Source organism: Garra rufa, chromosome 23 (genome assembly GCF_049309525.1).
Source record: "Garra rufa chromosome 23, GarRuf1.0, whole genome shotgun sequence".
Classification (NCBI taxonomy): Eukaryota; Metazoa; Chordata; class Actinopteri; order Cypriniformes; family Cyprinidae; genus Garra; species Garra rufa.
Genome location: NC_133383.1, coordinates 6,522,323 through 6,547,757, shown reverse-complemented (window position 1 = coordinate 6,547,757; position 25,435 = coordinate 6,522,323). Strand labels below are relative to the sequence as shown.

The following is a 25,435-nucleotide window of genomic DNA, read 5'->3' as shown; positions in this document are numbered from 1 at the left end:
TTTTTAGACAAAATATCTTAAGTTTCTCTTTTTGTTTTAAGCATTTTGACAAATCTTGCTAAATTCATGTGGCTTATGATGAAGATTATGTTTAGATATTTTCATGGGAGAACCACATCATGCAACACTTGAGTTTAAAACTAAATCTCATATCCACTGTTTTTCCTCAGTATAACTTTCAAAAACGGCATCTGGAGTGATTTTTTTTTTTATTAGTATTTTTGTGTCTGTGTTATTGTAAATATTTCAACATGCTTCAAATAAGATCAAATTTACTCAAGAAGCAAAGTGCACAAGATATTAAGAGGGCTTTTAGAGCAAATGTCTTGAATTAACTTCCTCTTTTAAGCTTTTATGCAAATCTTGTGGTTTATTATGAAGGTTTCTGTTAACTATTTCCCCGCAAGCATTTTTGAGAAAAGTTAGCAACCTTTACTAAAATTTCACAGCCCCAGAGTATTCTGTTGTATGAATATCTGAACATGCAATACATCAAAATAAAGAAAAATCTGTTTTATTCTATCTTCAAGCATTCTTTATCACCACTTAAATGTAAGTACGTTTCATAAAAAAGCAACATTTTGAGCAAAAAGCTGAGAAAATCGCATTTTTATCAAATACTACATCTGGATGATATTCTGTATGATGATCAAAGCATAGATGCAGTAGAGCACACATAAAAAAGGATTGAGTCCCATTTAAAGTTCAGGTACAAGTCAATTCAAGTCTTCAACATGGGTTGAAGCTCTTAATTTCTTAATATACAGTAGTTGCATCCATATCAACAAGCAAACTTGCACCATATATTAGGACTTGTTTTTAGACAAAAAATCTTAAGTTTCTCTTTTTGTTTTAAGCATTTTGACAAATCTTGCTAATTTCATGTGGCTTATGATAAAGACTGATTATGTTTAGATATTTGCATGGGATAACCAAATTATGCAACGCTCGAGTTAAAAACTAAATCTCAAAACTACTGTTTTTCCTTAGTATAACTTTTAAAAACGGCATCTGGAGTCATTTTTTTTTAATCAGTATTTTTGTGTTAGTGTTACTGTAAATATTATAATATGCTTTAAATAAGATCAAATTTACTCAAGAAGCAAAGATGTCTTAACTTTGCACACTTAACTTCCTCTTTTAAGCTTTTATGCAAATCTTGTGGTTTATCATGAGGGTTTCTGTTAACTATTTCCCCGCCAGCGTTTTCGAAAAAAGTTACCAACCACCGGCAGCATTTTTGATCATTTTTACTAAAATTTCCCGAAGTGTACTGTTGTATGAATATCTGAACATGCAATACATCAAAATAAAGAGAAATCTGTTTTATTCTAGCTTCAAGCATTCTTTATCACCACTTAAATGTAAGTACGTTTCATAAAAAAGCAACATTTTGAGCAAAAAGCTGAGAAAATCGCATTTTTATCAAATACTACATCTGGATAATATTCATTATGATGATTAAAGCATAGATGCAGTAAATCGCTTTAATAAACACCTTCACCCCAAAGCTTCACAGTCCTTTACCACTTCCTGAATCGACATTTAACTCTGTAACATTAGGCAGTTTTCATTTATATGCTGTTTGTTGTTGTCGAGTTAAAAACAAAGTCTCAAATGTTTTCCATTTTATTTTGGGTCTCTGTATACATGCCTCAGATTGGAGTCTCTGGGACACTTGATCTCAAAAGCTTTCCTCTGGATGTCTGTAGATGATTTTCAAGTCTGATTTGTCTGTGTTTTTTGCCCAGGTCTGAGAAATGAGCTCAGTTCCTTCTCTCTGATGCACTCGAGCTAAGGGCCGCCCTGGTGGATTTGCCCCTGACCCAGCGGAGCGTTTCCAGCCCCAGCCCCGCTCCACAGCCAACATGCTGATCAAAGAGTACCGCATCCCCATGCCCATGAGCGTGGAGGAGTACCGCATCGCTCAGCTCTACATGATTCAGGTTTGCTCATGGTTTTATCTGGCATTAAACTCGTCATTTAGTGATCATCACACAGACCTTTGTCATACAATGATGTTTATAATGACCATGTCTGTCAAGATCCAAAAAGGATAAGAAATCTCGGTAACACTTTATTTTAATGTGTCCTTGTTACACGTTACATGTGCTTACTATTATAATAACAATTAACTATGCTTAATTACATGCAAATAACCCTAAACCAAACCCTAATCAGAATCCTAACTTTATAGTAAGTGCATGTAGTTAATTAATATTACTCAGTATTTAAATGGATAATTACACTGTAACAAAGACACCTTAAAATAAAGTGTAACTGAAATCTCTATAAAACTCGTGTTGAGATCATACAGTGTCTTTGTATGGCAAGCAGACTGTATATTTTAAGTTTAAAATTAGTAATTTATCAAAAGTTTCAACTATCGCAGATCTCAAATCAAATATTGCCATATTATATGCCATAAAATAATAAATTAAATTAAAATTAAATACACAACACAGAATTTCTGAAAAGCAAAACATTTCATAGAGCCCTATTATAGTAAGATAAAATAATGATGATAATAATAATACAACAATAAATCAAAATAAAATTATTTTTGAAAATAAAATTAAAATTAAATTTTATTTTTTACAATAAAATGTTTTTAAAAAATTAAGTTGTTTTTATTAATTTAATTAATTATAAATGCTTTTTTATTATTAAAGTTTTTTTAAACCTTAAAATTTGGTAAAAATTAAATATATTTCATAGGGACCCAAAATGATTTTTTTTATTAATCTTACAATAAATTGTTATTAAATTGTATAAGTTTCATGATTTCAGCTAATTAGACACGGTTTTAGATTACTAAAATTTTATTTAACTAATTTAATTTTCATTTTTGGGTGAATTGTCCCTTTAAAATGGAATCTGGAAAAATTAAAACAGAAAAACGAATTTGATAAAAGTAAAACAGAATTTGGGAATGAATAATACCTTTTAAATATTCCCTGAATTTCTCCTCCAAAATAACAATTGAAAATGAAAAAAAAAAAATTAAGATAAACATAAATGGTGTTGTAACTGAATAAATAAATATTAGTTTTATAATATTTTTTTAAAATATTCCCCGCTTTTCTTCCCAAAATAAATGCTTGATGGTTTAACAATTGAAAATGAAATATATTAGACAATCATAAATATTAGCATTAGTATAACTGCAGTAATAAACTGTGCAGTTTTCCACCAAATTAACACAACAGTTAAAATACAGAACATTGAATTTCTGAAAAAACAAAACATTTTATAAAGCCCTATTATTGTAAAAAAAAATAAATAAAAAAAAAATAAAGTTGTTTTTATAAATTCAATTATTTATTTAAACTTCTTAAATTTGGTAAAAATAGAATTTGAGAAAAAAAATTAATATATTTCATAGGGCCCTAAGAATGATTTTTTTGTTAAACTTTCAATAAATTATTGTTAAATTGTATACGTTTTAATGATTTCAGTTATTTAGACATGGTTTTAGATTACTACAATTTTATTTAACCATTAAAAGGATAGTTTACCCAAAAATGAACAGTTTGTCATCAAACAGTTGATGGTACCTATTGACTTCCATAGTGTTTTTATAGATACTATGGAAGTCAATGGCTGCCGTCAACTGTTTGGTTACCAACGTTCTTCAAGTTATCTTATTTTGTCCCCAAAAAATAAAAATAAGTGTGAAATAAGTGGAGGGTGAATAAATGATGACAGAATGTTCAGTTTTGGGTGATCTGTCTTTTTAAAACGGAGCCCCAAAAATGGAATCCAGAACAATGAAAACAGAAAAAAATGGAATTTTGAAAAATAGAACAGAAAAAAATAAAAATGTGTATAAAAATTCTTCATTTGTCTTTTTTTTTTTTTTTTTAATATTGCAATTAATATCATATCCTGACTTCATGACTTTTCTTATCATAGATTTTGATATTGTTACATCCATATCAACAGGCAAACTTGCACTATATATTAGGACAAAAATATCTTGTGTTTCTCTTTTTGTGTTAAGCATTTTGACAAATCTTGCTAAATTCATAGTTTGACGAAGATTGATTATGTTTAGATGTTTTCGTGGGAGAACCATATTGTGCAATACTTGAGTTAAAAATAAAAACAGATTAAAAATTAAAACAGAAAAATGGAATTTTAGAACAATATAGAGCAGAAAAAGAACAGAATCTGGGAAAAAAATTAAACCCATGGTTTGACGTCAATAACGTTTGACCACGACACGAACCAATGACGGCTAATCTGTGTCAGATTTTATTTGTGATCTATGACTTATTGTGGTCTGTTCCTCACAGTAAACGTAAAACTTCAGAGGACTTGCGTTGAGTCAATTTGGTTATTTTTATGGTGCTTTTTCAAGCCTGTTGGTTCATGTGGTCACTATGAACCATATGGAAAAGAGCTGTGTAGATCTCCTTTTGTGTTCCACAGGAAAAAAATAACAGCCTGTGGGTGTGGAACGACACGGGTATGAAATAATAATGACTGAATCTTCATATTAGGGTGTTCCTTTTAAGCACGTCATGCACTTCTTGTGTTGTTTCGGTGCAAAGTGAAGCGCGTAGCATACAAAAAGCTGTGACTCACAGCTGGCTGGCTTGGTGTTTCCTTTTTGAAACATGCTGTACTCTCTGGGTCAAACGCAGTGAGAGTAACATGCATGCTTGAACCATTCAGATATGCTGCACGTGTAGTTTCAGAGAACAAAGACTGTGAAACTACACATCTGTTTTTGGTAGGGTGCAACGCACGCTCTAAATATTTCACTCAATTTGGCCCGCGATCCCCTGAGAGAGGTTGTGGGTGCTGGTGAGGCAGGAAGCACCTTACGCGTTGTGCTGATGCCGAAAGCAGCAACGTGCTGATGGAGAAACGCTGATGCTCATCGGCAGCCAGGAATCAATACAGACCACCGCGATGTGCTAATGTAGATGTTGTGAGTGGTTCTGTAAGGGCTAATGTTGGGATAATATTGTTGGTTAACTTAATGTTATTGGCTGACAAGTTAATAGCTTTGTTCGGAAACCTAGTAAGCTCCCTAGATAGACAGCATTGTAAAACATAGTCACAAAGCTGTTCCAGAGGATAGGCAGCATCGTTTTTATGTTTTTGCTTTTGCTAAATTACAAGGCAATGTAACAAGGATCCTTCTTATAGAAGGCAGTGTGTGAGTTCAACTTTTTTGAAGCTTCAAGGGCTCCTGCAGTTTCCTGCAAAATAAAAGCTTGATGGATTATGTTAGAAAATGGAGAAATTAAAACAACAATAAATGTTAGTTTTAATTGTACAATTTTACTCTCTATATATATATAGTTATTTTTATATTCCCTGCATTTCTTCTCGAAAATAAAAACGTGATGGTTTAATAATTGAAAATGAAGAAAAATAAGACAACAATAAACATTAGTTTTAGTATAACTGTACTTTCTGCCAAAATAAAAGCTTGATGGTTAATATTAGAAAATAATACAATAAATATTAGTTTTATAATTGTGTAATTTTACTGTAAAATAATTTGTAATACTGTTTTTCATAAATACTGCCTGCATTTCTCCAAAATAAATGTTTAATGGTTTCACAATTGAAGCAGAAATATTAGTATAAGTACTGTACAGTTGTACTGTAAAACACAATTTGCATTATATATATATTTTTTAATATTTCCTTTAGTTTTCTGCCAAAATAAAAGCTTGATGGTTTAATAGTAGAAAATCCAGAAACTAAAAAAAAAACAATCAATATTAGTTTTATAATTGTACAATTGTACTGTAAAATAATAGTCCTTGCATTTCTCATTTAAAATACATTTTTGATGCTTAACATTTGAACATGAAAAATAAAATTGAGACAACCTTAAATATTAGTATTATAACTATCTTGTACTGTAAAATAAAAATAGTATTATTAAATTATTTTTTCTTTAATACTCCATGCAGTTTTCCAGCAAAATAAAAGCTTGGTTTTTAATATTAGAAACTGCAAAAATTAAAACAACAATAAATATTAGTATTATAATTGTACAATTTTACTGTAAAATAAAAAAATAGTTTTATAAATAAAATAATTATTTTCCTTTAATACTCCATGCAGTTTTCCAGCTAAATTTCCTGCATTTCTCCTCCAAAATAATATATTATAGTATATTTTCTTTAATATTCCCTGCAATTTTCTGCAAAAGTAAAAGCTTGATTGGTTTAATGTTATAATATACAGAAATTAAGACAACTAAAATTGTACAAATTAGGGGTGGCACGGTACATGAAAAACAACAGAACCGTTCGGTTCGCTTGTCTCGGTTCGGTGCGTGTGTGCGTCGCACGGTTCAACGGTTCAACGCATGCGCAATGTAGCCTCTTGAGTGTCCTTTTTGCGCGAAATAAGAGGTGTGTGTAGACATAGAGACTGTAAAAGTGGAGTGCTGCAGGTTACGTCACGTGTAGAAATGGCATCTGGGAGAGATAAGGAAGGCTGCCCGGAGTTGGAGGATGCGCCAGCTGTGATACGCTGTTCATCCAACTTGGCTGTGCTTTCAATTTTATTAAAGGAAAGGATGAAGCTGATTGGTTGGTTCATGTCACATGACCTGCGGTGAGCTTGCAGAATTTTGAAAAGTTGAGATGTTTTTATCTCGATGCGGCGCGGACGCGCCTGGAAAAAACGAGCGTGTCGCACCACGTCGCTTCCATAACGAGCGCATACCACGCGTTTTTTTACATTAAACAATTTTAAATTGTAATTTTACTGTAAAATTATTAAATTTTTCTTTTATACAATACAATTTTTTATTTTACAATCATGTGCTACAATGGAAAAAGTATTCGTTTGGACAAATTCTGCAGCCTTACAAACAAGCTTTTTTTATTGCAATTTTATCAGAAAAGGTGCAATTAGATTTTCTTAAGAAATTGTGCAGGGTGTTTTAACCAATATTTGTGAATACTACAGTATGTATTTCTCATGCTTTATGGATTAATGTGGCAATAATTTAGCAACAAGCAAACATCAGACTCTGTTGGAGTCAATTGAGTCTCTTGAGTTCATTTGTTTCAGTTGCTGCTCGATGTACAACGTTCGGCAGATCTGTATCTAGTGAAATGTCTGTCTGTGGAGGTTTGCATGAAATTTAATGAGTGCTCAGATCGTTGCTGGAGCTCACAGCGAGGTTATGGCCACAGATCTAACTGAGCTTCCTCCCACATGCTCTGCTTTCTCTGAATGGTCTTATAAGGTTAATTAGCGCTCTGTCAACGCAGCTGTCTCTCACTGCTGTTGTCAGTGGGGTATTAAGCGAGCGGCCCTATAGACAACCAGGACGTTACTGTCCAATTGCAACAGGCATGCTAAATTTAAGTCGGTGGACATCAGAATCGAGTCTAAGCGGTGTTGACTCGCATAAAACTTCAAGTCCCTTGGGAACGTTGTCTAATTAGCAGATTTCTAAAAGCGTGAGTCATCGAAAGTGTGAAGCAGCATCCATATGACTGATGGTTGAATCGTTTCGGTTTGGCGCGGAGAATCGAAGTTCGAAGCCAATTAACACGTCGAATCTGCATCTGAAGAGAGCGTTTGTGTCCTCGTCCTTGTTAAAGTTAGTTTGTTTGGTTTTTTTACGTTCTTTCCAAGCTCTGCTGTTTATAAGCACCATCTGTTGACATGCCATCGCAGAGTTGGCCTAATGAGCGTGCGGAGGGCAGGCACACGGTTTGGCATGCTCTACACCATCATTGTGACCCCGCTGGTGTAGTATTAAACCCAAGTGTGTGTGTGTGTGTATGTGTGTGTGTGTTTGTGTGTGTGAGCGCCGTTCTATTAGCCTCATGTTACACAGCAGAACTCTGGTCAGGAACCGTGAACAGATGTTCGACGCTGGTGGAAATATAAACACAACTAGTTCCGCTGTGGTTGGAGTGAGGTGCTTTTTGCTGTGTGTGTGAAGCACCAAAGAAGCTACTGTGTGTCATCTGTTTGCTCTACAGTGCATTATGGATTTAGATTGATTAGTTAAGCTGGGGTGGGGCGATCAAATTAAGCCACATCATGGATATTGCAGCGATTTTTAAGTGCACTTTGTGTCTGGTCATTAACTTTCCGCATCCGCATGTCATTTAAGATGTTTTTTTTTTTCCAGTTAATGTTTTAATGGTGTTTCCGATTCTGAAACGTATGGTTTAATGCATTTCTGTGATTCAGTCTGTTTAAGTGAGTTAATTCAAGACTTTGATTAAACAAATTGGTTGCATTATCACACAGAAGCAATAATGGAGCTTTTAAATTATATTAAAATTAAATTATGTAGGTTAATGTTGCTGTTTATATAGTTGTGTTATATTAAAATGTGTTCCTTAAATATATATGTAGATTATTGTTGATATTTATGAATTATATTGAAATGTTTTAGATAAAACATGTTGATGTAGTACTGCTGTTTATATATTTATGTATTGTATTGAAATTTGTTTGTTAAAAATGTACAACATTTTTTAATTAATATATAAAATAGTGTTACTTATTTAAAATATATGTAGATTCATGTTGCTGTTTATATATTTATGTATTATACTAATATGTCTTGGTAAAAACGTAAGTTTATTATTGTAAATATTTCTTTTTCATTTTTTTAAAAGGTTTTATTAAAACTAGGGGTTGACTGATTATTAGCCTGACCGATTATCGGCGCCGATATTAAGTATTTTTATGGTTATAGACATAGGTCATTATTATCGGTATTATATTAATTTGTATTATATTAATATATTATTAGTAGTAAAAATCTAAGTTGATTATTGTTAATATTTCTATAATATTTTGACATGTTTTATTAAAGCTAGGGGTTGGCTGATTATCGGCTTGATCAATTATCAGCGCAGATATTAAGCATGTTTATGGTTATCGTATCTACATTTTCAAAACTGATTTGCCAATAAAATAGTTAAAAAGTTTTTGTCAGAGACCTTGTTAGACTTAAATTCAATTTTAATTCTTACACGGACATATGTATCGGGTCAAAATATCGGTTATCGGTCTACTTGATTTGTAATCAGTATTGACATCGACCCTGAAAAACGCATATCGGTCGACCCCTAATTAAAATACTAATTAAAAGAAAATATTATATGAATATTTGTCAGATAAAAATATAAGCAGATTATTGTTAATATAATTTCTATATTGTTTAAAATGTTTTATTAAAATACATGTAGATTAATGTAATTTTTATATTTTATATTAAATGTTTTAGTTAATATGTCGACTAATATTGCTAATAATATATATGTATTGTATTAAAATTTGTTAGTTAAAAATGGATGTAGATAATTGTTCATATTTATATTCTATATTAAAAAGTTGTAATTAATTTAAATGTTGAATAATGTTCCTGTTCATATATTATATTAAACATAGTTAAACATATAAACAGCAACATCAAAATATTTCCATGTATTATATTTCTAAATGTTAGAAAAAAAATTAATATTGTTAATATTTCTATATTATTTTTAAATGTTTTATTAAAACTAGGTTGATCGTTTATCGGCACCGATATTAAGCATATTATCAACAGATTATCGGCATGACTGATTATCGGCACAGATATTATTATATTATATTGGTATTTTTATCAGTATAGGGTATTTTCAAAACTGGTTTGCTGATTAAAAAAAAAAAAAAGTTTTCATTTTTGCACCAGACATATATATTGGTTTAAAATATTGGTTATTTTCTTGATCTGTAATAATCGGTATTGACATCGACATCGAAAACACATATTGGTTGACCCCTTATTAAAATATGTGTAGATTAATGTCACTGTTTATTTCCATCTCATATTATTATATGTTAGTTAACATTTTTATATTATTTTGAAATGTTTTATTATCTGCACCGATATTAAGCATTTCTATGGTTATTGGTATCAGGCGTTTTCAAAACCGATTTGCAGATAACAAAATTTAAAAACTTTAAAAAAAATGTTTTTGTCAGAGCCCTTGTTATTCTTAATTTTGACATTAATTAAATTTTTACACCAGACATATATATCGGTTCAAAATATCAGTTATCGGCCTACTGTATCTGTAATAATCGGTAACGACTTCGGCCCTGAAAAACACATATCAGTTGACCACTAATTAAAATACTATTTATAAAATATGTCTTATAATAATATATCTTACTTAAAAATATAAGCAGAGTATTGTTAATATATCTGTATTTTAGAAATGTTTTATTAAAATACTTGTACATTAATGTTACTGCTTATATATTTTTTATTATTATAGTAAATGTTTTAGTTAAAATATATGTAGATTTATGTTGCTGCTTATATATTTATAAAATATATATATAGTATATAGTTAAAAATGTATGAAGATTAATGTAAATAAAATATATTATTGTATTTGTGCATATAAATGAAAATGATTTAATATTATTAAATACCTTTAAATGTATTTGTACTTATTTTTAAATTAATTTTTACCTCGATTTTTATAGTCTTTTATTTATTGCATGAAATAAATAAATCTATTTGGCAACAATGACTGTTTGTTTGAAATTCTGGTTCAGCTATATAAGAATTTCAAGGCAAGCACAGAATAATATTGAGATATAATGATTTGAACGTTTTTATTCTGTACACCAGCAAACATCAGGAATTTGGCTTTTTGAAGCTTCCGTCACAGCAGCATCACACTTCCCGCGGCATCTCAGGCGCTCCTGTTTCTCTCCCCTCCGGTCAGACTCCCTCCTCTGCAGCGTCACAGCTGAGCTCTGGTTGCCATGGAGCCCTGTGACATCAGCCAGAGCGTGGCGCTCGCTGCAGTCATTTGTTTGCGGCGCGAGAGCGAAGACGGAGGGAGAGGTCACGATGATGCAGGCCTGTTGCCAGGGCAACTTCACTCCCGTGATTTCTCCGCAGATGGGCAGCGGAGGTGCGTCGCGCCGAGGTTAAACCTCTCACATGATCTCAACTGTCCGTGTCCATATAGGGCAGCGTTTGCTTTCCGTTCATCCGCGGAGATACTAAATTAAGGCTAGAGCCCGGCGCGGCTTCGGCGAATATTTTGAAGGCAAATCCCAGGTGGTAGAAATCAACTGGAGAGCAGCAAATCTCAGTGGACACTCCTTATAGGGTCTAGTCATTTTTCATTTGAATTAAAGTCATCCATGTGAAATATGTAATTAGATAGAGTGCACAGGAATCCTGCCAGGCAAAACTTAGCTCCAGTTTTCTGCTTTCCATCACTTACAGTAGTCACACCGCGGCTCTCCGTGCCAACCGTGCATTCTTCCCATCTTCATTATGACCTCTCAGCAGTTTATGGGCCTTTCAGATATATTCATATTTAGTCATAAATGCTGAGCGAAGAGATTTTTCACCACAGCGTACCTTTAAACCATCAGTCTGCACTAAATTATTATTGTTATTATTATTTCAACCCTTTGACATTCTGATCCTAAGTGATCATTAGATCATCAAAAACATCATGTGAATATCTAGTGATTGATTGATTAGGGGAATGCGATATAAACTGAAGAAAAGCAGTAAGTAAATTTACTTTTTTATTTCGCAAGTTTTTTTGAACTTTTAAAATTTAAGTATAGAATTGAGTAAAATCTACTTAACTAAGTTAAAGGAGTAGTTCACTTTCAGAACAAAAATTTACAGATAATGTACTCACCCCCTTGTCATCCAAGATGTTCATGTCTTTCTTTCTTCAGTCGTAAAGAAATGATGTTTTTTGAGGAAAACATTTCAGCGAAGTGATTGGTTATTTTTATATGGTTTATATACTTTTTAATCCCTAAACAAACACACAGAGCTAGACAAGACGAGCATTTGAGGTTAAAAAGTATATAAATTGTATTTTTTTTACAGATCGTTTTGCTAGATAAGACCCTTCTTTCCTCGGCTGTGATCGTTTAGAGCCCTTTGAAGCTGCATTTTGGAAGTACAAATTCGGGGCACCGTAGAAGTCCATTATATAGAGAGAAATCCTGAAATGTTTTTTTTAAAAAAAAAAAAAACATAATTTCCTTAGGACTGAAGAAAGAAAGACACAAACATCTTGGATGACAAGGGGGTGAGTACATTATCTGTACATTTTTGTTCTGAAAGTGAACTACTCCTTTAAGTAAAATTATCAAAGGAAACAAGTAAATTTAATGTGTACAGTTAGAGTTTGATGAGTAATATCTACCTAATTATTTTAAGTTTACCCTGCAGTCCTCAAGTACAATTCACTCAGCCATTGTTTGTAAACTTTACTCTAACCAAATTAACACAGAGACCTCAATACTTGGCACATGATACACAATGACGGTAACAATCAGTGAATAGTTTTTGAGTATGAATGGGTCATTTTGAGTAGAAAATGAACTCTAGCAAGTTACTTAACCTAACAACAAAAGCAACCATAAAACAGTGTATTATCTTATTTAATGTGAATCAAACCTCAATACTAAGATTTTTTTTGCTTGCCTTGCCAAAAAAAATTAATAAATAAATAAATTCATTGTTTTTGAATAATTAGGGCCCGAGCCCAGAATGGGCAAAGGCCCTCTTGTTTTCCTAAGGATTCTTATTTTTTAATTTTTTTTTAAACCTTCCAGGCACTTAAGGGGGTCTTAACATGCTCAAAAACTCGAAACAAAAATTTGCACACACGTCGGAATCTGCGGCCATCAGGACGCCACAGAGGCTGGGACCCGGGCGTGGTACAGGGCCTCTACAGCGCCCCCTGGAACACATTTAGAAAACTTGATGTACTGCGCACACATTCATATGAAACTCGGTACACATATAGATCTCACTGAGCCAAACTACTTTTGTACTCTATGTCATGGGCTCCACCCAACAGGAAGTGAGATATTTAGGGCTGTGTAAAAAGTGCATGCTGTGGAATTTAATATACTGGAATTTGTCACCAAACTCAGTCAGCATGATCTCAAGACATTGGGGATGCAAGATTGCGAGGGGATTTTTGATATCTCGAACGGTTTGGCCGTGGCAAGGCGACAAAGTTATGGCGAGAAATGAGAAACAGGAAGTGTTTAATAACTGTTGCACACATTGCCTGATTCTGATGAAACTTCACCAGTTTGTTCGTTGTATGATGCCGATTACATAAACGTGACTATTATGTGTCAAAGTTATAGCGCCACCAACTGGCAGCAGGAAGTGTGTCATTTTCAAAATGCTTTGAAATCAGCCTCTTAATTTTACTCGATTTTCTTTAGGGATGTGCACGAGTACTCGATTAATCGATTACACGAACCCATCAGCGACGATCGAGCATGAAAATGACGATCGATTGACTCTAAAAATTTGCGGGGCTTCAATTGCCGTTGTTTTAAAGAAACGGGAGAAGCGCATCCACTACTTTATGATTGGCACGTAGTTCAAGCTCACATGCATTTTGTGTAGATAAATACAATTTGCAATATAACATTTACATATGTATGTATCTAGGCTATGTGATTAATTTTATATACAATGCGTCATGTAGAAAAAGCGTTTTAGCTTCACCTCATGCTGTTATTTCTTTTAAATGTTTACTGTATACTGTGATGCAAACGCCCCGCCCCTTGCTTAAACTCCACCCCGATTAATCGAGTACTCGTTTCTCAAACCTGTGGATTAATCGAAATGAAATATGATCAGAAATGCCCATCCCTAATTTTCTTCAACGTGTCAAACTTTAAAATTAGTTTCCTGTCTTTTCGATGCAGATAACATGCTTAGAATTTCATGAAACTCAACACACACATCAATATTAATGATAGTTAGACACTGGCGAAAGGTCATAAATGGGTGTGGAGCAGGCACTCTATAGCGCCATCTTTTGACAAAAGTTGGGGGGTTAGTTTTTCCTACAGTCACCAAACTCTGTACATATATTGTTCTCATCAATCTGGACAACTTTCTAAATTAAACTCATTAGCTAAGACCAACAGGAAGCTGGCTATTTTGATTTGAATGTGGATTTTTGGAAAAATCAGGCTGTAAAAAAATCATACTCCTACTAAGAACAACAAGCTGTTCACACCAAACATTTTTAACATGAAGAGAAGATTCTGAAGATGCTAAATTGCGAGCGGATTTGGGATATCTTGAACGGTGTTAACGGTGACAACTTTTAAAAGTTATAGTAAAAAAGATAACCATAATTTTTTTATATCTTTAAAGTGCAGCATCCAAACTCTTTAAAACTTTTTTCACACAGAGAACTAGTCATTCTGAGCAAGTGCTGTTAATATCATAATTATACAAGCTTCTATGAATTAAAGAAAATTAAAAAAAAAGAAATCAGAAACCTGCTCTCACTCTGCCTGACTGTCTGTGTTGAGTCACTACAGAGTGACTGAGTGACTGAAGGGGGGAGGGGTGAAAGGGAGAGAGGGAGAGAGAGCAGTGACACATGCTGCAGACCATCTTTGAGGAAGAAATGCACATTAATGTAGTGTAATCTACACAAATATGTCTGATCGTTGAGAGTCTGATATTTTGAGAAAATATGAAGGGTCACTAACTCTTTCATTGTTTGTATTTTGCAGTTTTTTTTTTTTTTAACTGAACTGTACCATGAACTTGTCCTATTCAGTCACATAGCAAAAGATTAAGAAAAATACAACTTTTTAGCATGAGCGATTTATCTTCATTGATAGACATTTATTTTCATAGTGTTATTTATTGAATCTAAAATTTAAATTAACAATTTCAAGACAAACTTTGACAACAAAACAAACTAAATCTAAAAATTTTACCATTTTAAGATGATATATATATATTGCCCCATTACAATACACAACTTGATTTTTAAAGATATTTTGAAAGAATGAAGCGTTTATAGAGCACTTTGTGTATTGCTGTACACCCACTTGAACTGTGTTCATGTTCATGTTAATTCACAGTACATAAACTAATGTTAAAAGATACTAATTTACCTTTAAACAATATATGAATAAATTTTTTAGCTTAATATTAATTAACATTAATAAATGCTATTTAATTATTGTTCATGTTAACTAATATAGTTAATATTAACAAGTGAAACTGGATGGCAAAATTTTATATATTGTGTGTATGTGTATGTGTCTGTGTGTTGATTTTAAAGTGTAACCCTTTCAATTCTGTAAACTTTAAATCCAAACTGGCAGAGGGTTACTGTGAATGCATGTGCCAACTGGGCACCGTTTTCCTAATTGATTCAGGAGTCAGCAGCAAAGCAAAATCCACACACAAATTGTACAGATAGGTAACGATGACATTTAAGCAGAAATAGTGGACGTAATGCAAGCAATAATAACATTTTGTTATCATCATGAATTACATGTTCTTATCATCATCATCAGAATATAGGGAAAATGTAGCATATTGGTTCACAGTTGGCATTATCTGAAGTCCTTGCAGGGGGTTAGGTTTATAGCAAACTCCTCCTAGAGATTTAATGAAATCAACATTATATTTGGTCAGTCTGATCTAGAGGCCTTAGAGATGTTAAATTGCGAAGATCTTGAGTTTTCGTTATAGGGCGTGTCCGTGGCGGCCTGACAAAGTTTGTTGTTTCGCCATGGACATAGAAGTTGTTATAACTCAGCCATAAAATGTCCGATCTGCCTCAAAATTCACAGGTTTGGTAAGAGTCCTGGCCTGAACACATCTACATGCCAATAATCAGTTATAGGCATAGCGCCACCAGCTGGCAGCGGCAAGTTTGGCACATTTAAATGACTTATGACATATTTCTCCTATATTTACTGTATTAAAAGCATACTGCCCACCGTTTGCTGTTTTCCTAAAGCCACCGGGTGCGAGGGCCCGTTCATCGCTGCTTGCAGCTTTAATTAAACTTTGTATTCCAAAGTTGTTACGACACATACTAGCAAAATTTCACAATTCTCCTATTTCAATTCCAATTTTGTTACAGCCGCACAAATAAAAGCACAAGAGCAACACAGAAGCAGAATAACTGCATAGTCTTCACTGTATAAATTAAATATAGTTTAATTCTTTTAAATATTAAAGCTATAAAAGGTTTTTAGTAAAGAGCAGTGAGAGATTTTCTCAGACAGCAAAAGTTTTATTAGGCTGCTGTCACTTTAAGACGTAATGCACAGATCTAATATCCAATATGCAATGCATTTACATTTACACATGCTCACCAAAATATGCATTTTGGTATATTTGTTTGTGTTTTTGTCCATCTAGGCACAATATTAAGTGGTATTCTTGCATTTGAATGGTTTAAATTGAAAATACCTAAAAATATGTACAGATAACACAAGTATCAAACTTAGGTGCGTTACTTGTCCTGCATAGATGTCAAAGATTTCTTAAATTATGTTTAAATACATACATCACAATCTCTTGCGCAGTTTGCTTCGCTTTTATGAGGTGATGTTTATTTAAAAGCATTGCACTGAAAAAAATGGTTCTCTGGTGAGTTGTGACCCAGAAACAGGTCATTGCTCTGTCCTGATAAGGTTGTGGTTAGAGGAAAAAACAATGCTAAATGCAGCTGTGCTTTTTCAACCTGAGCAGTTCATGATAACAATAAATAGGGCTGCAGGATTAAACCCGAAATAAATCGCAATATGGCTTAGTGCAATTATCAAACTCGTCTCTGCATATGCTCTGGGTTTGGGTCTCTTTACCATGCATTTGTAAGAGCAACATTAGGCAACCATCTTCTCATAATAAGAAACCCTTATCAACAAAAGAGAAGCTAGAAGGACTCTCTGCGGTTTCCGTCAAAACAAAAGTTTGATTGTCTAGCACAATGAAGAATTTAAAGGGATAGTTCACTTATTCACTTAGTCATTTGTGCATCCTCAAGTTGTTCCAATCCTGTATGAGTTTTTTTTTCTTCTGTTGAACATGAAGATTTTTTGATATGATTCCAATTATCTTTTCATTTTTGGATGAACTATCCCTTTAATTGCAGCTGTAATCTTAATATTGTAATTTTAAGTGTAAAATAGAACAATTTGATATTATTTTCTTAAATACTTTTTTATTTTTAAATTAAAAGTTTTTTAATTACATAAATACTTGAAGATATTTTGATATGATTCCCATTATCTTTTAATTTTTGGATGAACTATCCATTTAATTACAGCTCTATTATTAATATTGTACTTTTGAGTGTCATTTTTATATAATTTTCTTAAATTTTTATTTAAGGAATTTTATTACTTTTTTCAATTTTAATTTTTAATGCGATTAGCCACGATTACTCATTTGTCTGCACTGTTTTTTTTATTTACCCTTTTTTTTCTTTTGAACATAAAGATATTTTGATATGCTTCCCATTATAATTTCATTTTTTAATATTGTAATTTTAAGTGTAAAATAAAACTATTTTATATTATTTTCTTAAATACTTTTTTATTTAATTTTTTTTTTGTTTAATGAAAATAATAATAATTATTATATAGAAGTATTGATATATAATCACAAAATCTTGGTCAAATTGTGCAGCCCTACAAACAAGCAGAGCTGATCTAAAAATGTTAAAATCACAATTTTTATCAAAAAAGTCAAGATAAGATTTTTAAGATTTGAATTAATTCATTAATTAATATATTTATTTACTTAAGTAAGCAAAACAATTATTTATGTGTAGTGCTGTCAAATGATTATTCACGATTAATCGCATCCAAAATAAAAGTTTTTGTTTACATAATGTGTGTGTACTGTGTATATTTGTGTATAAAAATACACACACAATCATGCATATATTTAAAAAAAAAAATTGTTTGTATATTAAATATATTTATACATAATATAAATTATAAGAATATAAATTTAGACCTGTAAATATTTTAAAATATATATTGAATGTGTGTCCATTTATATATACATAATATAGCCAGTACACATATTATGTAAACAAAAACATTTATTTTGGATGCAATTAGCCACGATTAATCATTTGACAGCACAATTTATTTGTTTTCATTTAAGTAAATAATAATTTTTTTTAAAAATTTTTTATACAGTTTTGGTAACAATTTTGGCATCAAATAGTTTGCCATTTAATATTTAATGTAAAAATATGAGTCCTGAAGCGAAATCTGTTGAAAGGCACAAACATCTCAATCTGATTCTGTTGCACAGCCTTATGGTATCGAGACCATGTTTCACAAAGGTGTGTGTGCATGTGTGTCTGTGCGAGGGATTGATTGTAGCGGGTGCGGGGCCTGATGTCATCTGTCAGCGCCATAATGAAGTGCTGGAGACTCCACGCTGGGAGGATGAGCAAAAACAGATACCGCAGCCTGGCGCTTCTGCCGCCCGTTCCCCTGTCCCGCCTGCCATTTGTCTGTCTGTCCCTCCTGCCACCTCCAGCTGCTGACAGCTCGCCTCTCTAACAAGAGGACGTGATCGGCCCGTTTCTTCTTGCTCAGCACATGTGAGCTCCAGACCTGCAGATCGCCTGCAATGGGTCTCAATGGAACGTGTCGGTCTGACGTCAGTCCTGACAGTGCAGTTTGAGTTTGACAGTAGGGTGGCAGAAAGAGAGAGAAGCAGCGGTCTGACATTGAGTGAGGCACGAGCTCTATTCCCTCGCTGGCACGGGCCGGTGCTTTTAAAATGGAAATGTATTACTCACCACGTATCTGGTGATTGAGGACGCATTAGAAAACCCTGAAAACCGAGAGGCCAAGAGTGATCGTTTCTGAGGCGCCTCGGGGATGAGGCCGTTTGACACAGCGTTTTCCTGTGCCAGTCAGACGTGCAAAATTCAGAATTAAAAAATTAGCTTCTGTTTAATTCATGAGTGTGAATTTAAATTGAATTTGCCACAACACACAAGAAGTTGATCATCTATCTATCGTTCATTCTATTCTATCTATCTATCTATCTATCTATCTATCTATCTATCTATCTATCTATCTATCTATCTATCTATCTATCTATCTATCTATCTATCTACAGATCTGGCCATTTAAAATGCGCGCGGGAAGTAAAGTGGTCTCGCGTGACGCCGGTGTATTCCAAAGGAACACGGAAAATACAATGACATAGGAAAGACATGATCAGTAGGGGGCAGTCATGTAACGCACTGGACTGGAGCAGGCTGAAAACATTGCTGCAAACTAAAAGGTACGGTAACCTGGAGGGGACACCTTCGGTTCACTTATGTTTGTCGTGGCCACACAAATGAATTCGTAGGAACGTCATATTACTTTTTGTCATTGCCACGAGATATTAATTCCTGGGAATGTCATATTATGTCGTGGCCACAAGATTATTTTGTCGAGGTAACGACATCCTTATGTTTAATGCATAAACAAACCTGCGTAACCATAACCCAGGATTATCAGAGATAGGTTTATTAATATTTTTTATTTTGAGTTAAGAAATGTTTTTATTAATTGTTATAGGAATTAATTCAATATTAAGTTATATATTAACAATAGGCAATGCTGTATAATCGAATGTCTGTGCGCGATGTAGACAGCATTCAAAAGTTTATCAAGAATTTATTACATACAAGTACTTCAAATTAAATAGCCCTGCAAGAAACATTTTATGCATCCTTAAGTCTTATCCATTAATTGATCCTTTTTTTCTGTAATAAATGTATTATTCGTTTATATTCAGTATGTCCCCCTTAATTTCGATCTCTTAACATTCCGAATCTAAATGATAAATGCTGACATGCCATGAAAGCTTTGATTATACTATATGGCATATATTCATTTTTAGTCTAATTATAACCTATATAGTGTTTCATTGTCGAGTGAATCATTCACGTTCCATTTGTAAATCGTATGGTCACACACGGGCATTAATACAATCATAAAGTCAAAACTTTATTGGCATAATTGTAGTTCACAATATTTGCTAAATATATGCCAAATAGCATATATAAAGTTATTTAGGTTAAGCGATTCACAATAAAGAAAAAAGTAGATAGCTCTAAATCACTTATTATTTATTCTTATTATAGGTTATTATTATTTCAATACCTGGTTAGGGCTATTTATTTTTAACGCCTGACAATTATGCCAATTACGTTTTGACTTTTTGATTGTATTTATCCCCGTGTGTGACGATACATGATGTTTTCATTTACAAATGAAACTACGTGAATGATTCATTTCTCAGTAAAACAGTTTAATATTTATATAGTCTAGTCTGTTAATTGGACTAAACAAAATAAAATATGTTCAATTCATATTTTATATGTTCAATTCTTTAGTTAAGAGAAGGAATGTAGGCCTATTTTACTGTGTGACGATAAATTATTTCCAAATGAAACTATGTGAATGATTCACTCTTCAGTTATTTGTCTATTAGTTAGACTAAATAAAATACAATATATGTTAAATTTAACCTTTATACTGCATTCCAGTAAAAACCCCAGTCATAGCACCTTTACAGTATCATTTACATTCAGAATGTTATGTAACGAGATCAAAATGAAGGAAAAAATAACGAATACAAACGAATAATACAAATATAATGGGAAAAAAAGAAGGTCAGTCAATGGACAAGATTGTGGGATACATGAAATGTTTCTTGCAGGGCTATTTAATTTGAGGCCAACATGTAATACATGTAAACACTTGTGAAAGCTGTCTACATTGCGCACAGACAGCATTAGCATATACAGCATCGCCTGTATAATTATTTTATATTGTATTAATTTCTATAACAATTAATATAGGCAAACAATTTCTTAACTCAAAACGAAATCTCAAATAATTCTGGGTTACTAATGTCACGCAGGTTGGTTTATTCATTAAACTCGTGGCCACGAGAAATGCATGTTGAGCAAAAATACATTTCACGAAAATAATATAAAGATTACAAAACAAATAAAACAAATGGAATGAGGGATATGCTTTAAAGTTCACGTAAAAGCCAAATATTAAGCGGCATCCTTCATGTTTTCTTTAATCAGCAAATACTTAACATTTTTGAATTATATTCACCTTCTGTTTTTATGACAATAAATTTTGAATTCTTATTTTTTTTTTTTTTAGAAAAACGTCAGAACACCGGTCTCAAAAGTAGAAGCGAAAGTCTTGTTTACACCAGCGCGGAATTTTTTTTATTCACCGTAATTGATGGATGTCTAAAACAAAAATAAGGAGAATCCTAAAACATATATATTTCTTAAAATAATAACATCTGAACTTCATACACAACAATACGGCAACGACTTTACAACAGGACACATTGTTTTATTTTAATTTTATTTTTTAGCTTGTACACCAATGGATTTCTGATGTCGGGATATTTCAGACTGCATCTCCAGCTTAATCACTTTAGTATTAAACATACGGGTCAGGAGGCGGGTCGGGTACAATATTTATTTTTTTTATTCTGCGGTCCGAGTTGCGGGTGGGTTATTTGAAAACGGTCGGGTTCGGGTTGTTTATCCACTGACCCGCGTGTCAGGTTGGACACTAATGTTTTGAAAAAAGTGGAGCGTGTGAGGAAAGCTTTCCCCTTCTCCCTGGCATGCATTTGAATGCTGAATTCGAAATGCAACTGAATGCAGTCGGAATCCGCCCCCAGCACCCCCAAGTCTCCAAATGTTGATTACAACAAGGCAACAGACAGCATTCAACACCCCACCCCACCCCCACTCTGCCATTCATAAACATTTCGCTCTTTATACTGCATGCCGCTTAACTCTGATGCCTCATTAACGGCTACTTTTCAGAAAACTGATTAAAAAAAATACACTTCCCTTTGGTTTCCCAGAACAGACTTAAGCCTAGTTCCAGGCTAAAATGATGTAAATCGGAGCTGTTTAAAGATGAATAAAAAAAAATAAAAAAAAACTTTTACTGATCGTTGGTCGGAGTACCCGCAGTTCGTGACTGGAAGCTGTTAAGAGACAGACTTAATGAACTTCTCCGAAATAGAAGAACTACTTTTCCACTTTAAAAAAGAAAAAGAAAAAGAAAAAAAGGTGAAAAAAAAATTGCATAACTCACTGGAGCACTTTTGATACTTAACAATTGTTGTATTCGTTGTCAGTCATATAGGCTAAGCTTTATTGTTTTCAAAAGTGAGCCTTCTGTTTATTTGTCTAAATTATTTTCTATATTAGGATATAATACTAGGCTATAGTAGCCTATTTATGGACATTAGGCCAAATCTACATGGGTTTCTTCCCTTTCACTTCAGTTAGTTTTTAAGAAAAAAAAAAAAAAAAAAAACTGCATGGACAGTGCGTCATAATAATGTACGGCATCAAAATGTAAGAACAAATCTAAAGACAATAATAATAATAATAATAATAATAATAATAATAAAATTAATTATTAACACTCCTAAAAGTACAGTATAGTGCTCAGATACACTTACGGTAGGTGACCTAACCCTAGTTGATACTTTATTTCAACTTTTCAATTATTTCATTAACTAACAAATAAACAAATGCCTTTCCGATGTGATATAAGTGAAAAGGGAGACGATTTCGAAAATGATTTCACCATAAGGCGGATGCGAACTCGGGTCTCCCGCGTCAAAAACGATAGGTTACTCGTATTATCACTTACGCCACTGAAAATGTTGCAGAACAGCCGTCTTTTGTAATATTTGTAAATATGGAGTATTTGCATTGTGTAAAAAATTAAATAAAAGGCACCAGACTACAGAAAATGGCATATACTAAAGAATTTATTTTTCTGGGGGAGGACCCACCCACATTTATTTTGCTTCCAACGCCCATGCTTGATGATGAATTATAGTCTACAGGATATAACAATAAAGTGCTTTTCCAATCCCGAATCCACAAGGTTTTATTCCGCATCCACCCGCTCCCGCTATAACTATATTATTCGCCCGCTGCCCGCTTAGAATAAATTTCTGAGCACCAAAATCGCAAAAACAAATCAAAATAATAATAGTAATAATACTAATAAATAAATAAATTAATTTTTAACTCTATAAAAACAGTAGTTTATATTTAACCTCTCCATTTCTATTCCTCTCTACTCAAATTAATTGTCAGTGTATCTAAAATTGTGTATCTTAGAAAAAGAAAAAGAGGAACTACCTCTTAAACATGCATATCTTAATTTGATGTTGCTTTAAAACGCTGAAATATATAATGTATTTTATTCTGAAGGTGAAAGTGGTCCAGTTATTTAACTGCCTGCGGCGCCGTCAGGATCACGTTTTTTCCCCCCTTTAATTAAGTGGATACAGCTTACAATACTCGTTCAAGAGTAAGGGATTGCTCAAAACTATGCTATTTTACATATTTCTGTTACTTGTGTACAATCACAATGAAAAAACAGATGTGTATGCTATTTGTAAAAAAAAAAAAAAAAATGTAAACAAGATGCTGGTTCAAGGGCGCGTCACAGAAATTGCCTACAATTCTGCATATAGGCTTGCTACTTATTAATTTTATTTTATTTCGTTTTGTTAAATTATTATTCATTAAGAAATTTATATTTCGCATATGGGCATTTTTATTTATTTTACATACAGCTTTTTTGGGTTTTCTCTGTGCATAAGATCTGCGCGTGATGTTCTGATGTTTATGCTGCTTTTTGCTTGTGTACAATTAACCCCTCAAAACGAATTTAGCTGTTATTAATGTGTCACAGCCACGTTTCAATTTAAATGTAATTTAACACAATCTTGTCGTTAATAATAACTAAACGTGTCGGTTGTCGTTTGGAAAAAAAACAGAAATGAACATTTCTATTTTCAATGCAGTCTAATAAAAGTTCAACAGGAAAAAAATGAAAGAAAATAATAATAAAACTGCTCCTGCTTATGAATAAATTTTTGCTTGATGATGAAGTATCTAAATAGTCTATAGGATATAACAAAGTGCTTTTCCAGTCCCGCTTCCACGAGGTTTTATTCCGCATCCACCCGCTCCGCGCTATATTAACTATATTATTCGCCCGCGGCCCGCTTAGAATAAATTTCTAAGCACCAAAATCGCAAAAATACTGTAGTTTATATTTATCCTTCCCATTTCTATCTGTCTCTTCTCAAATTAATTGTCAGTGTATCTAAAATTGTGTATCTTAGAAAAAGAAAAAGACGAACTACCTCTTAAACATGCATATCTTAATTTGATGTTGCTTTAAAACGATGAAATATATAGCCTAATGTATTTTATTCTGAAGGTGAAAGTTGTCGAGTAATTTAACTGCCCGCGGCGCCGTCAGGATCACTTGATTTTTTTCCCCTTAATAAAGTGGATACAGCTTACAATACTCGTTCAAGAGTACGGCATTGCTTAAAACTATGATATTTTACATATTTCTGTTATTTGTGTACAATCACAATAAAAATAAAAAAAAAACTAAAAAAAAAAAACGCGTAGGCTATTTGTAAAAAAAAAAAAAAATGGAAACAAGATGCTGGTTTAAGGGCGCATCACAGAAATTGCCTAAAATTCTGCATATAGGCTTGCTACTTATTAATTTGTTAAATTATTATTCATTCAGAAAAGAAAAACATATATTTCTTATGTGGGCCTATTTTATTTATTATTATATATAGGTTTATTGGGTTTTTCTCTGTGCATAAGCTCTGCACGTGAGGTTCTGATGTTTATGCTGCTTCTTGCTTGTGTATAATTAATCCCTGAAAATGAATTTAGCGGTTTACGTCAGTTGTCGGTTGGAGAAATAAAATAACCGAAATTAACATTTCTGTTTCCGATGCAGTCTAATAAATGTTCGTCAGGAAAACAAAGAAAGAAAACAAAATAACAATACAACTGCACCTGCTTATGAATAGGCTATCTTTTTGCTATTGGTTTGAACCATAATTTCAGGAAAGAGGAATCATTGAACTATTGTACTGGTATTTGTGACCAACGCCCCCTAGAGCTGGCCATGGTGTTTGGCTACAGAATGTTGTTCCTTGCGCCACCTGGTGGATATTATATGAAGTGCAACAACGTTGTAAAAAAATCTAAAAAAGCCGCTGCGGCAGGACGCGTGCCCACGCGTGCCGAATTGCAGGCTGCCGCGTGAAAATAGACGCATTTTTAATGGCCAGATCTGTATCTATCTGTCTATCTGTCTATCTATCTGTCTATCTGTCTATCCGTCCTTTGTTCCTTTATTCAGGTATTCGACCTAGGGCTGGGCGATATGGCAAAAATGTAATCTCGATCATTTTTTCCCATATTGAATGATACATAATGCGATATAAGCTGTTGATGTTGCCAGCTTTAAAATAGTATCCCAACAATGACTAAAGCCACAAAAATTAAAGGGTTCATTAAATTACATTTTAAAGTATAGTTTATTAACAAAAACAGATTACAGATTTGGCCTTAAAAATTAAAACAACTTACTAAAATAAATTAAAAATTAAAAGTTGTGACAGAATATGGTAAGTGAGAGTAAATGTACATAATGTAAACATAAAATTATTGTAAAAACATAATTTGTAACACAATTATTTGTTTATTTATTATTATTA

General features: G+C 32.9%; 1 protein-coding gene across 1 annotated transcript in view; it reads left to right on the top strand.

The window, feature by feature from the left end:
* Positions 1-25,435, top strand: part of pitpnm2 (phosphatidylinositol transfer protein, membrane-associated 2) — a 112,565-nt gene that overhangs the window by 34,614 nt on the left and 52,516 nt on the right. Inside the window, 1 exon segment of the mRNA XM_073829172.1 lies at positions 1,752-1,946. Within this exon segment, the coding sequence (XP_073685273.1) occupies positions 1,869-1,946 (78 nt within the window). The 5' untranslated portion in view covers positions 1,752-1,868.